The sequence below is a fragment of the Taudactylus pleione genome, unplaced genomic scaffold (genome assembly GCF_031769625.1).
Source record: "Taudactylus pleione unplaced genomic scaffold, aTauple2 ptg000016l, whole genome shotgun sequence".
Taxonomy (NCBI): domain Eukaryota; kingdom Metazoa; phylum Chordata; class Amphibia; order Anura; family Myobatrachidae; genus Taudactylus; species Taudactylus pleione.
The window spans coordinates 46,365,429-46,380,662 of NW_028284418.1; the positions used below are offsets into that span (position 1 = coordinate 46,365,429).

At 44.9% G+C, this 15,234-nt stretch overlaps 1 protein-coding gene across 19 annotated transcripts in view; it reads left to right on the forward strand.

Annotated features, from left to right (window-relative positions):
- The window catches only part of SORBS1 (sorbin and SH3 domain containing 1), a 434,665-nt gene that overhangs the window by 371,180 nt on the left and 48,251 nt on the right, over positions 1-15,234 (forward strand). For all 19 annotated transcript variants that reach the window (XM_088475931.1, XM_088475933.1, XM_088475925.1 and 16 more), the window contains one exon: positions 611-648. In XM_088475931.1, the coding sequence (XP_088332057.1) occupies positions 611-648 (38 nt within the window). The remainder of the gene's footprint in view (positions 1-610; positions 649-15,234) is intronic.

Here is a 15,234-nt window from a genome sequence, read left to right on the forward strand (position 1 = left end):
AATTATATTTACTTCACAAAGTACCGTTATAGCTCATCGTCGTAAGGATTTGACTGTATATAAGTTCGATAAAAACCTTTCAGTATATCATGACAAGCCAATACATTTATATCCAGTCTCGCTGCTGTGCTGAAGTTAGAAAGCAAGGAGGCTTTGGTTAGAAAAGGAAAGCATTCTGGGACTGTAGATACAGGAGCTGTAAGGATCCAGTGACACTGTTTAATTATTTAAATTACTGAGGGGGATTTTCTGTTATATTTCTAATTGGCACACTCTTTCTTGATGAGTTTTACACTAATGTGCGATTGCACCTCTCCAGTAGGAAGTGTGTTAGAAAACAATTACAGGCTTGCTATTCTTACACCAGCTGCTTATCTGTCTGTGCTGCTAGCTTTGTAGGCAGTGACTCATTACAGACATGACAAGAGGCTAGTCATTAAGGAACCTAGTGCTGTGACTGCTCTGGGTTCTGGCTGTCTTAGACATGAGTGCACATCCATCGTGGTAGCTAATGTTTTCCCATACTCATGGAGGTACAATGGCAAAGTGTTGGAGGGATATTGTCTGATTGTTCCCAATCTCAATGACTTTTTTTCTTGGATTCTTACAGAACGCAGCTGTGAGCCGCACAGAGGATCTTCCATCCTAGTAAGTTTCAGTCCTCGTTCTCATGCCTGTTTGTTTGTGTGCAGACTGCAAATACAGAGTGCTTGCCAAGTGACGGTACGCTTCATTTTATGTTTTCCCCTCCTTCATTATGCAGGACTTCTCCTTAAAGAGAAGACAGTTTAACCTATTTCAGCAAAGGCAGCGTATTATTTACACTGTATAAATACTGTAGGTCATGCATATTTAGCAGCATGTCTAAGTATTGGAATGAAACCTTCTGTTGTAATATGTGTGGCAGGCAATAGAGTTCTTCACATGTCTATATGACTTAAGCTGGATACACAATAGACAATGTGTCGCTGATCTGGCTAATTGGGACTGACATATCGTGGACATATCGTGGATAGTGGGTATACATTTACCACTATGTTTGCCCTTTTGCGCTCCCGCTGCATCGTTCGTCGCATCAACCGATCTGCAGTACATGCTGCTCAATCTGTCAATGTGCTGAACGAACCAATGCATTTGGATGCGGCAGGTAAACGACATATCGCGTGGTCGTTTCCGCGCGATATGTCGTCCATCGGCCGGGTCGTCTGTCGCATCGTGGGTCGTTTGATGTGTACCCACCTTAACAGTATGATCGGGAGACCAGAATTATTTTGGATGTTAAAACTCTTCACTGTATGGAATATTTGTTCATAGAAATTTTAGTCAACTCCTGTCTTGTTTATAAAGATCATCTTTATGGTCTATCCTGTTAAATGTATGCTGCTGAAAGCTACAAAGCTATGCTTTGCTCCAGCCAGTACATATTATTCATTAGATTTCCCTAATTATTAGATTGTACATCATTTTCTTCTAAAATCATATAAGGATACCGTTTGGCATTGTTATATTAGACATATCAGACCTCAGAGTTGACGCAAATATAAAATGTGTCAGGAGAAGAAAGCGGCATCTTGTTACCTATTCTGAGTTGGCCAACTCTACATCGGTAGCAAATCGGTAGTAACAAGAGCAGATGTGTCAGGAATATGATAGGTTATATGGCTTGGCTGACTTTGAGAGATGCTAAAAATTGCAGCTCAGAATTCATAGACATTACAGGAACTGGCCAGATCACTTTGAGCATATGAAATGCTAATCAAACAAAGCGCAAACATAAAATTCCATTTTTCTTAATCAACCCTAATAATGATATGGGCAGCCTTTCTGTTCCCAAACAGAGTAGTAAATAATCTTTATTTTATACTCTTCATTTGCATTAATGGATGTGTATTAGATGCACTAACAAACGTCTTGCATCTGTCATCATCAGCTTGTAACCTGCACCATGGTTGAGCATTTGTGTTTTTCAATAGTCATCTTAGGCGCAGTTCGAATCAACAAGCCCTTACATTACTTCATATTTACCTGATCTCTCGGAAGTTGCAGGTGGCTCCTAATTTTTCGGTTAGCCCCCGCACCCCCGGAATAGTGTCCGCATCTCCCACATACCACCCACTTCCTGGTGAAGTGGGCAGGATGGGGAGATAATTGTCGGGAATCTCAGCTCCATATGGAGGCGGCAAGGCTACATTATGTAAAAATGCCTCATTTAGCACCGGCTCCTCCTCACAGTACCACGATTTGCGGCACTTTGCCATGATGGGGGAAGGGGCCTAATGACATAGGAGCCCAGCCCTGCCCCCGAAGTGGCCAACTGTGTTTCCTCTCCGGACTTCAGCAATTAAAGCTGCAGCATCTTTGAATGAGTTTCATATTGCTGACCTGATGTGTAGAAATGTCCTATGCAGATTGGCTGATTAATATGCAAAGGCAGGAGACATGATGTCACCGCAGCTCACATGATTGCAAGCTCATATTTTTCACCCATTAGGACGTATTCATCAATAATAGAGTATATAGTTAATCATTTTAACAGAGCACCAGTGATTTGTCAGGTTAACATTGAACAGTGGGCCTGATTCAGAGCCGGACGCTATTTGCGCTCGCTCGTTCAGAAAAAGGGGCCGGCCATTTAAATCGAGCGCTTGCTCTTTGCGGTCTGTTGATGCCTCTATGTCTGAGCGAGCGAGCGAACGAAACATGCGCTCGCTATTTTGTAAAGACGCCCCCTGGCCGCTCGCATCCTACGTCATCTCCGCTATTTATTTGATTAATCGAGTACATCGAAAGGCGTCTGAACTGCTCGCAGTGCTTGTGGTTGGATATTCCTACCGCAATCATGCGAACAGTTCAGGCTAAGAAACAACCAAGTGACGTGGTCGATGACGCTGCTTTGTTAATTATGCACACCCTTAAAACGCCCGTTTTGACCGTTTGGCACGCCTGCGTTTGGATCTCCACTCCCTGTTTTCAAGCACCTTCCCCTGTTACCACCCACAAACGCCTCATCCTGTCACTCAAATTAGCAGGCACTCGCTATTTTGCGAGTGCTCGATTTCCGACTGCAATGACTGCTTGGCGCATGCGCATTACGACTAGGGGTGAGCGGGTTCGGATTTCTGAAATCCGAACCCCCCGAGCCCCCCGATCCAAGTCCGATCCGAGTCAGGCTCGACTTTTCCCGCCTGACTCGGATCTGAAATCGAGGCAAAATGTCATCATCCCGCCTTCCAAGTCTCGCGGGTTTTGGATCCTATATAAGGTACCCGCGTCGGCGCCATTTTCTCACTCGGCTGTGGACAGTGAAGAGGGAGGGTGGGAGTTAGGGCTCGCTGGGCTGTGTAGTGTAGTGTAGTGTAGTGCTGCTGTTGTCCACTACTTCAAAGTCCATTGGGGCTGGCTGTGTTGTGCTGTGCTGCTGTTGTTAATAGGGGCTGTGTCCACTACTTCAAAGTCCATAGGGGCTGGCTGGACTGTGTTGTGCAGTCAGTTCTCCATAGGGGCTGTGTCCACTCCAAAGTCCTGTGCAGTGTCCCAGTCCTAAAGGGGTGCTGTAGTGTTGTCCAGGGGGCGCTCTGTCCATCAGGGGTGCTCCCCCCAAGTGCTAAAAAAATAATATATTTTCTGTGTTTGTGAATTGTGTGCGCAGTAGCCGCACGTGCATCAACAAAGTAGTGCCAAGCGTGCGCCTGTGTCATAAGTAAAGGGCCGGCTGGCTTGACCGTTAAAGGGTGCTGTAACCCCCAAAGTACACTCCAGTCCAAACCAAAAAAAAAATTATTTTCTGTGTTTGTGAATTGTGTGCGCAGTAGCCGCACGTGCATCAACAAAGTAGTGCCAAGCGTGCGCCTGTGTCATAAGTAAAGGGCCGGCTGGCTTGACCGTTAAAGGGTGCTGTAACCCCCAAAGTACACTCCAGTCCAAACCAAAAAAAAAATTATTTTCTGTGTTTGTGAATTGTGTGCGCAGTAGCCGCACGTGCATCAACAAAGTAGTGCCAAGCATGCGCCTGTGTCATAAGTAAAGGGCCGGCTGGCTTGACCGTTAAAGGGTGCTGTAACCCCCAAAGTACACTCCAGTCCAAACCAAAAAATATATATTTTCTGTGTTTGTGAATTGTGTGCGCAGTAGCCGCACGTGCATCAACAAAGGAGCAGCGCCAAGCGTGCGCCTGTGTCCCATAAGTAAAGAGCCGGCTGGCTCATTTCTTAAAGGCTGGTGTAACCCACAAAGTGCACTACTCTCCAGCAAAAATAAAAAAATATTTTCTGTGTTTAGCCGCACGTATATATCAAATCGATATAACATAAATGGAGGACCAAACTTTCTCCGATAAAAATAAAATAGAGAAAGATCAAGAACCACTTCCTCCTAGTGCTGAAGCTGCTGCCACTAGTCATGACATAGACGATAACATGCCATCAACGTCGTCTGCCAAGGCCGATGCCCAATGTCATAATAGAGGGCACATACAATCCCAAATGACAAAGTTCAGGAAAATGACCTTGAAAAAAACATTTAAATCAGCTGAAGAGAAACGTAAACTTGCCAATATGCCATTTACGACACGGAGTGGCAAGGAACGGCTAAGGTCGATCCCTAGTATGTTCATGACTAGTGGTTCAGCTTCACATGACGATGGAAGCCCTCCTCCCACTAAAAAAATCAAAAGAGTTAAGCTGGCAAAAGCACAGCGAAGAACTGTGCTTTCTAAGAAGATATCACAAATCCCCAAGGAGAGTCCAAGTGTGGTGGTGGTTGCGATGCCTGACCTTCCCAGCACTGGACGGGAAGAGGTGGCTCTTTCCACCATTTGCACGCCCCCTGCAAGTGCTGAAAGGAGCACCCACAGTCCACTTGCTGATATGCAAATTGAAGATGTCACTGTTGAAGTACAACAGGATGAGGATACTGGTGTAGCTGGCGCTGAGGAGGAAGTTGGCGAGGAGGATTCTGATGGTGATGAGGTTTGTTTAAATCAGGCTCCGGGGGAGACAGTTGTTGTCCGTGGGATGAAAAAGCCCATCACCGTCATGCCTGGGCAGAAGACCAAACATTCCACCTCTTTGGTCTGGCAATATTTCTATCCAAATCCAGACAACAACTGTCTTGCCATATGTACCATATGTAAAGGTGGAATAAGTAGGGGTAGGGACGTTAACCACCTAGGAACATCCTCCCTTATACGGCACCTGCAGCGCGTTCATAATAAGTTACTGTCAAGTTCAGAAACTTTGGCTAAGACCGTAAGCAGTCCAGGGACACCTAAATCCCGTTGTCCTGTTGTATCCAAGCGCCTGCAAACCACACCGTCAACTCCCTCCTCGTCAATTTCCTCCTTAGTCAGGATCGGAAGTAGTCCTGCAGGCCATGTCACTGGCATGACTGACTCTCCTATCCGGGATTCCTCCGGAGGATCCTGCATTGCTACGCCTCCTGCTGCCGCTGCTGCTGTTGCTGCTGCTGGGAGTCGTTCATCATCCCAGAGAGGAAGTAGGAACACCACTACTTTTACTAAACAATTGACCCTCCAACAGTCCTTAGCGAGGAGGATGAAGTACGACAGCAGTCATCCTGAAGCAAAACGTATAACTGAGGCCTTAACTGCTATGTTGGTGTTAGACGTGCGTCCGGTATCCGCCATTAGTGCAGTGGGATTTAGACAATTGCTGGAGGTAGTGTGTCCCCGGTTCCAAATCCCGTCTAGATTCCACTTCACTAGGCAGGCGATACTGAGACTGTACAGAAACGTCAGAAAAAGTGTCCTCAGTGTCCTGAAAAATGCCGTTGTACCCAATGTCCACTTAACCACGGACATGTGGACAAGTGGAACAGGGCAGACTAAGGACTATATGACTGTGACAGCCCACTGGGTAGCTGTATCACCTTACGCAGCAACAGCAGCAGCGTCACCAGTCGCAGCATCTCAGAAACGCCAGCTCGTTCCAAGGCAGGCTACGCTGTGTATCACCGGTTTCAGTAAGATGCACACCGCCGACAACCTCTTAGAGAAACTGAGGGAAATCATCGCCCAGTGGCTTACCCCACTTAGACTCTCCTGGGGATTTGTGATATCTGACAACGCCACCAATATTGTGCGGGCATTACATCTGGGCAAATTCCAGCACGTCCCATGTTTTGCTCACACAATAAACTTGGTGGTGCAGAATTTTCTGAAAAGCGACAGGGGCGTGCAGGAGACGCTTTGGGTGGCCCGAAAAATTTCTGGCCACTTTCGCCATTCAGCGGCTGCGTGCCGAAGACTGGAGCGCCAGCAAACACTCTTGAACCTGCCCCGCCATCACCTGAAGCAAGAAGTTGTGACGCGGTGGAACTCAACCCTCTATATGCTTCAGAGGATGGAGGAGCAGCAAAAGGTCATTCAAGCCTATACATCCACCTATGACAAAGGCAAAGGAGGGGGTATGCACCTGACTCAAGCGCAGTGGAGAATGATTTCCGTGTTGTGCAAGGTTCTCCAGCCCTTCGAACTTGCCACACGTGAAGTCAGTTCAGACACTGCCAGCTTGAGTCAGGTCATTCCCCTCATCAGGCTTTTGCAGAAGCAGCTGGAGAAAGTGAAGGAGGAGCTAAGACGGAGCGATTCCGCTCGGCATGTGGGACTTGTGGATGAAGCCCTTCATTCGCTTTGCCAGGATTCCAGGGTGGTCAATCTGTTGAAATCAGACCACTACATTTTGGCCACCGTGCTTGATCCTAGGTTTAAAGCCTATGTGGTGTCTCTCTTTCCGGCCGACACAAGCCTGCAGAGGTGCAAAGACCTGCTGGTGAACACACTGTCAGCTGAAGCGGAACGTGACACGTCAACAGCTCCTTCTTCATTTTCTCCCGCAACTGGGGCTGCCAGGAAAAAACTTAGGTATCCTAAGTAACCCGCTGGCGGTGATGCAGGGCAGGCAGGACCAAATTTGGACATCTGGTCCGGACTGAAGGACCTGGCAACAATTTCTGATATGTCTACTGTCACTGCATATGATACTGTCACCATTGACAGAATGGTGGAGGATTACATCGGTGACAGCATCCAAGTAGGCATGTCAGACAGTCCATACCTGTACTGGCAGGAAAAAGAGGCAATTTGGAGGCCCCTGTACAAACTGGCTCTATTTTACCTGAGTTGCCCCCCCTCCAGTGTGTACTCCGAAAGAGTGTTTAGTGCAGCCGGGAACCTTGTCAGCGAAAGGCGTAGGAGGTTGCTTCCACAGAATGTGGAGAAGATGATTTTCATCAAAATGAATTATCAGCTCTTCCAGGGAGACCAGCCTCCAGAACGTACAGAGGGACCTGTGGTGGTGGATTCAAGTGGGGACGAGTTAATACTTTGTGAGGATGTACACACTGAAGAGAGTGAGGAATCGGTGGATGAGGAGGATGAGGATGACATCTTGCCTCCGTAGAGCCAGTTTGTGCAGGGACAGATTAATTTCCAGCTTGTTTTGTGGGGGCCCAAACGAACCAATCATTTCAGCCACAGTTGTGTGGCAGACCCTGGCGCTGAAATGATTGGTTTGTTAAAGTGTGCATGTCCTGTTTATACAACATAAGGGTGGGTGGGAGGGCCCAAGGACTATTCCATCTTGCACCTCTTTTTTTTCTTTGCATTATGTACAGTTTGGGGCCTAGTTTTTCAAACTGCCATCCTGTCTGCCACTGCAGTATCACGCCTAGAATGGTCACGTGTTTGTGCCGCCCACTCGTGTCGCTTAGCATAGTCATCCAGCTACCTCGGTGCAACCTTTTGGACATAAAAACACTATTGTGAGGTGTGAGGTGTTCAGAATAGACTGGGAATGAGTGGAAATTAAGGTTATTGAGGTTAATAATAGCATAGGAGCAGAAAAACCTACAAATTCTGTGATTTTAGCTTTTTATGCTTTTTTTCAATAAAATACAGATCCAAAACACAAAACCCAGAACCCAAAACACGGAAGGGTGGTTTTGGCAAAACCAATCCAGATCCAAAACACGAAGAAAGATCCAGATCCAAAACCAAAATACAAAACACGAAAAGTGGCCGGTGCACACCCCTAATTACGACCCATACGCATGCACAGTTGTGCGAACATCGCTCGGAGCGAACGAGTGGCCGCTTACGAGCGGCTCTGAATCAGGCCCAGTGTACTATCAATATATAAATCTGAAATGTCAGTTTTGGACTATAGTGGTGCTGTAAAGCACGCTTGCTGTTGTCCAAGTGTCCCCATCTCCTACACACAGTGGATGCATGGTTTTCTGGATAAAAACAATAATCAGCCTATCATTTCACTATAAACTAGTGACATCAATGGGACATGAGGCAAATACTTCCTCATGCCTCAGTGTGGTCACCAGTCCCAAGTGATTTGATAGTCTGTATTCTTGTTAATATTAATTAAGCCCACAAAAATCTGCTTCCAGTTTGTGTAAGTGTTGGGTGCACTTTAAATGCCTCAGAATAGACCATCCTAATAGCCACTAGCTGTGCAGCGAGGACCAATGTAAGCTTGTCAGCTTCTTTAATCACATGATCCAGCTTCCTCCTCTCCCACATGGACCTCTCAGTCTCACCTACTGCATCTTGAGCTGAAACATTTGTTGGGATATGTATTATTACACCCATTGCCATTTATATACTTGTTAAAGTCACCAATAGTACATAATATGTGGCTCTGTTCATTATTGTGAAAGTTAATTGCATGCTATTTATTAGGAAGAAATCTATATGAACAGGTATTAACAACATTAACAGACAGGATTAACCACATTCTAGTTATTCTCAGTGCCGCTTATTAAATGGTGCCCTCAGTGAGGACATTCGGTCACTTTGACCTCTGCACAGGAATTTGCTAAAATGAGGTCTGAAAGATAGAGATGTATTATTGGACTGTTTGATTGAAATCTGGGTGTGGGACTGTGGGTTGCTCTCGGCTAATAATATCTGCTGTGCAGTTTATGTGTTACGTGTAAGCGTGTTTTAAGCAAACGCTACACAGCGTGTTACTGATTCATAAAATGACTGTAGGCTCTGGAATGTGAGTGGGTTTGGCAGCATGAAGTCATTTAGACAACATTAACAAGATCTGTAAAGCGTGACTAGGGCATAGCTTAAGCAGGCTCTGAGAGTAAAAATAACAGAGTATGCTGGAACTTGTAGTGTCACACTAGTATGGAGAGCTTTTATACAATATTCTGCATTCCTTTATTAGAATCTTCTAGCACTGCACACTGTAATTGTTTTTATCTTGGTTGTCAGAACAGCTCTGTTCATACACACCTGCAACATATGTTAGTTGCTCAGTGGCTGCTGCCATATATCTAGAAAAAAGTATGTTCTTCTCCCTCAGTCAGATTTTGAGGGAGTGAGTAAATAAACTGAACTGCATGTAAGCCTTCAGACTTCTAATAAACCATTACACCAAGCTCAATGGTGAACATGAAAACCTACCATCCAAACAATTTAGCATGAATGTGTTTGGACAACTTACCCTATTGTTAAGAATGCTCATACTTTATTATGTGCAGAAACCTCACAGTATGCCAAACATTTAGTCAAATAATACCACTTTCACACTGAAAATACTCAAAAACTCAGCTTCTACCTGGCATTTGATACACAGGTTTTTTTGCCGGTCCCAGCCTGTACCCCTCTCACACAGAAAAGCAAACTGCCGGCTCAAGCATGTGGACCAAATAATTTGCAAATCACTTTTGGTATTTATTCTGTGTGAAAGGGTCAATCCGGGTCGCAATTCCCAGGATTTCGACCCTGGTAAAAACCAGGGTCAAAGTCCCTGCAATTTTGTCCTGGGTTGACCCATTCACACAGAAAAAGGACCTGAACTGATTTGCAAATTATTGGGCCCACATGCTTGAGCCGGCAATTTGCTTTTCTGTGTGAAAGGGGTATTAGCACCTTTTTAGACTTGTGATGTACTACACAACTGTGCATTGGAAATCAAGCAACTTTGCCTGTGGCAGCATATATACATTTATGGCAAATTAGAAGGCAGCTGGAAAAATAATAGAAGGTATATAACCAAAGTTGCAGTAGGGAACTTGCAAATTAATAAATAAAAGTCATATAAAGGTAGATGACCTCTTTAGCACTAACTTAACATTAGTGCATGTAGCCTAAACACTGTTGGATTCTAACAATATAGTTGTTGCTACTTTTCTGGGACAGTCCTTTAAATGAAAGATTTGTTCATGGAAACTTTGGTCCCAAGAAATGTCCCTGTTTTTCAACACCAGCTAACTGCACAGTACAGAGGGCCTGATTCAGCACGGATCGCATTTGTGACAGCGTACGCAGATCGGCCAATGGTGCGTACTGCGTATACATATGCATCTCAGTGCTCGTGTGCAGGTTAGCATTGCGATAGCAGATAGGAAGCCATTGCAGAGTGAGTGACAGGACCTCAGCATTTGGGGGTGGTAACCAGGTAGTGGTCTGAGAAATGTCGGCCTGCCTGTCCGTTTGGACGCTGCATAAATTAGCCACTATGTGCGATGAGACTTGCAATTTCTGAGACAGGTCAGACCTGCTGTAATTCTATGTGAGAGGACAATGTTACTCGATGTTACTGATGTATACGCAGGACTGCGAGGTATTATGGATGTGATAAAGCAGTAGTAGACGGCTCTATGCTGGCTGAGCGATTGCAAACATTAGCATATTTTTGCAGCAGAGCTGCATGCGAAATCGAAGCTGCGTTCGCAAAAGTGATCCGTAATGAATCAGGCCCAGAGTCTCTTATCCTTTATATTGGATGCAATTATCACTAGTATCTACGCTATAGAAGGGAAGGTCACATTATGACCAGTGCAGTAAGTATATCATGATGTGGATTACAGGCTTCGGTAGCCCGATCCTTTGAAATGATTTGAAATTGTTGGCAATCCTGTTACTATAACACTAGGCGAAGCCAAGTTCCTATTACTACATGTGCAGGAAGCCCGTCACATAGCATCATTTGCATACTGGAGATGTGAGATGTGTTTTTTTGTAGACTAGTACCCTCTGTAATGGGGTTTAAGATTAAGAAGTCATTGTATTTTTTCAATATACTTTTTATTTCCATCTTTAATATCTCTTTATGAAACTACAAACGAGATTTTGCAGAAAGAGAAATGAATTAGCAAATAATACCACAATGGAATAAAATCTCATTAAAATGTCCAGGAAAGTAGGTATAGCGCTAAGGATCTATGACCTATTTAAGAAGTGGAATTGATATAAAGTACAGTACAGTTCCTTTGCTGAATGAGGACAGTATTGGCCATCTCTGGATATGAAATGCTTTTCATCAGTACTAAGGGCCTGAATCAGACTTGTGCGCTTTTCACCTATTTACACTGTTGAGCGATAATCATGTGTATGAGTCACACTGCGCATGCGTCTTGGTACATTACCATAGTCGCTCACAGAAACTATGTGCTAGCAGTGAGTGACAGGGAGCCTATGTACTAGCAGTGTGAGTGACAGTCAGGGAGCCTATGTACTAGCAGTGTGAGGGATAGTCAGGGAGACTATGTGCTAGCAGTGAGTGACAGGGAGCCTATGTACTAGCAGTGTGAGCGACAGTCAGGGAGCCTATGTACTAGCAGTGTGAGTAACAGTCAGGGAGCCTATGTACTAGCAGTGTGAGTGACAGTCAGGGAGCCTATGTACTAGCAGTGTGAGTGACAGTCAGGGAGACTATGTACTAGCAGTGTGAGGGACAGTCAGGGAGCCTATGTACTAGCAGTGTGAGTGACAGTCAGGGAGCCTATGTACTAGCAGTGCGAGTGACAGTCAGGGAGCCTATGTACTAGCAGTGTGAGTGACAGTCAGGGAGCCTATGTACTAGCAGTGTGAGTGACAGTCAGGGAGCCTATGTACTAGCAGTGTGAGTGACAGTCAGGGAGCCTATGTACTAACAATGTGAGTGACAGTCAGGGAGCCTATGTACTAGCAGTGTGAGTGACAGTCAGGGAGCCTATGTACTAACAGTGTGAGTGACAGTCAGGGAGCCTATGTACTAGCAGTGTGAGTGACAGTCAGGGAGCCTTTGGAGGAGTTAGTAGGGAGTGGTGGCATCCATTCAGTACACGCGTCCATTCTGAGCCACCATCGGGTTATGCAGAGGTGCGATATGGAATGCTCTGCGACCGATGCTGCGACTCTGTGCCCAGATGCTTGGATTTGCAAAGCCGCAGGTGGGCGTCTTAATACATTTCTCTGCGTCTGCAACATTTGTATATTTTAACTCAGCGGCTGCATACAGGATCACAGCCGTAATGGCATTAGTGTACAGCTCTGTATCAGGACCTAAGTGCATAGCATAGGTCTGTATTGACGTGATGGGTACTAAATATAAACACTTGGGTTACTGAGTATACTATACCATAATCTAATGTAATAACAAGTTTGAGGATTAAAAAGTTTCATTCTTTTTGTAACAAAGTAATGCTTATCCTCCAACTTATATGGGACAGTGTATCCTCGGGTCCTGCTGTAAGCTCTAAGGATATTATAAATCCACACACACTCTGAGGTGACTTCTATTATCCATCATAATTCAGGTAGATTGTTCATTATTTCTTGTATTACATAAGTTTCTGTACATGTATTTATTGCACTTGTGTATTATTTGAATATAATACGCAAATATATGTATAAATGGTGAGATCGGATATAATAACTTCATTGATCATTAGGAAAAAAAGTATTATAAGGAATAATGCATCACATATTTAATGTTATTAAGGACACCAGAAGTCAGATTTATTTGATCTGTGATATAAGTCACTTGGCATCCGGTCTCATACCTTTATATGATCAGTGAATCCTAGGTGGGTTCAGGGACATTCTGCTGCCTGGTCAGTGCAGGCAAATACATCACATACAGTGCAATCCAAGGACCAGTAGCAAAACGTAACCCCTTTTTTAAAGTCTTAGGGCCTCATTTATCAACGAGTTAATCATTCACAACGAGTGATCAAACTTGTTGCGTATGATAATGGTGCTTCAGCCAATCAGCTCCCAACTGTCATGTGTTTGAAAAATGACAGCTGGGAGCTGATTGGTTGGAGCACCATTTATCATACATGAGTTTTATCACTGTGAAACGCATTGATAAATGAGGCCCCTCTAGGTGGGTACTCAGCGGACAGATCAGAAGTACAATCCAGTTTTATTGGGGGGGGTTTAAAGCTGAAACAATCCAGGGAACATCCGAATTCCTGTATACACACTACACAATTATTAGTCCTATAAGAACGATAAATTTCCCTGAAGATCGTTGAGGTGATGTTTTTACATGCGGTTTGTCAGACGATGTCTGTACATACTGCATTTGCTGCATGCAATCGGCTTCCCGGGACCTTCAAATGATGTGCAGCACTCCTGATGTGAGCAGCCGATCTGTCCGGTTTATGAACGACCGACGGCTCCGTGTGCTGTCTATACAATGTGCAATAATCAGACCGACCAGCTGAGATTTGGCTCATTGGCACAGTGTGTATCTAGCATAAAACGCTGAAAATAAAAACAGATACTGACAATGTTTGTCTGGGTTCAGAATAACATACATTGGTACTTGTGTACTTTTCGGACTCATTGCAGAGAGAACCGAAGTGTCCTACACTAATTATTATTATCAATCATGGTAATGTATAAATCCCCTTCACGGAGAGGACCCTGACGTCATCAGCCAGTGTCCAGCGTCATTCTCAGTGTCCAGCATCATTCCCTACCATCCAAGTGGGCATAGACGGGGAATATAACCTTGTGGCGAGCGTAGAGAGCCACCGAGCCCAAAGCGTGGCGAACGCAGCGAGCCCCCGAGGGGACAACTTTCTTCTTCAGGTGGGGACAACTTTCGGTACTTGTGTGTGTAAAGTACACAAGTACCATTTAAAACATTCATTGGGTTCTCTCTGCAATGAGTCCGTAAAGTACACAAGTACCCATATACAGTATTGTACAGTTTGACAATATTGAAAAATGGGAACAGTTCCAGGGACAAATATTTCCAAGAGGCAAATGTGTAACACACAGGACTGTCCCTGGAAATGAGGTACACTTTGTAACTATGCCAATAATCTGCATCCGGCATTTAATGTATGAGCTGTAGATTATGGGAGGTTGTGTATACTATTGTGCTAATTTTTGTTGCTATAGAAATAATTTAAACAAACGTAAATTTACAAGCTCTGCAGGACTTTCCCACGTCCCCATAATATCATAGTGCTGTGCAGTAGTCCGGATTGGCTCTTCAAAGCTATTTTATGGCCCCCTAGCTCGCATAGAACCTATAAAGAGCCTATTTTATGACAGAACTTCTTATGGGATCTGGCACACGACATACATTTTTGTGACATGTGTTACTCTTTATAAATGGAAACCTGGTCAGCAGAGTTCTGGTTATAGAAGTGAGTAACATCTTTCTCCAATAAGAGTCACCACCAGTAATGAGTTCTCATCACTACATTGCATTTTTCAATCCTACAGTTAAAGTTTATCAGTTTGGGATGTAGTCAGCATCCCAGTGCACACAATCCCTGTGGTCAAAATCCCCGAGCCGGAATCCAGACAGCAGTCAGAATCCCGGCTCCAAAATACTGACTGCTGAGATGCCCAAGGTAAGTATTAGGGTTAGGTTTAGGGATAGGCACTGGGAGAGGGTTAGGCTGCAGGGTGAGAGCGTTAGGGTTAGACTGTGGGAGGGGTTAGGCTGTGGGAAAGGTGGGTTAGGGGTAGGTTTAAGGGAAGGGTTAGGATACTTGCCGCATGCGTCGGGATTATGCTGCCGGATTCTGACTTCTGGCATTGTGTGCGCCAATAACAGAGGCTACGCAAACCCATGGCAGAGTGAAGGAAGTGCCGTTTGTGGGTGGTGACGAGGGGGTCGGGAGAACGCAGACGTGCCAATGCGTGTCAACACCATTGCAAAAATTAGCCACTGCGTTGCGCCGCCTGAGGCCTCATAGTGTGCGCTGAAGTAAGCAATTCCTGAGTGACGTCTGACCTGCATTAAAACTGCGTATGGGTCCAATGTTACTCAATGTTACCGATTGTTTCACTATGTTGGCCAAGTATACGGATGTGATTAAGGGGAAGTGGGCGTCTTTATTCGCGATGCGAATGCAATTATACACATATCACCGCTGATATTAGCAACTGCGTTGCGTGTGTATAAGCAGAATAGCGATCCATGTTGTATCAGGCCCACAGTGTATTGTGTCTGTCAG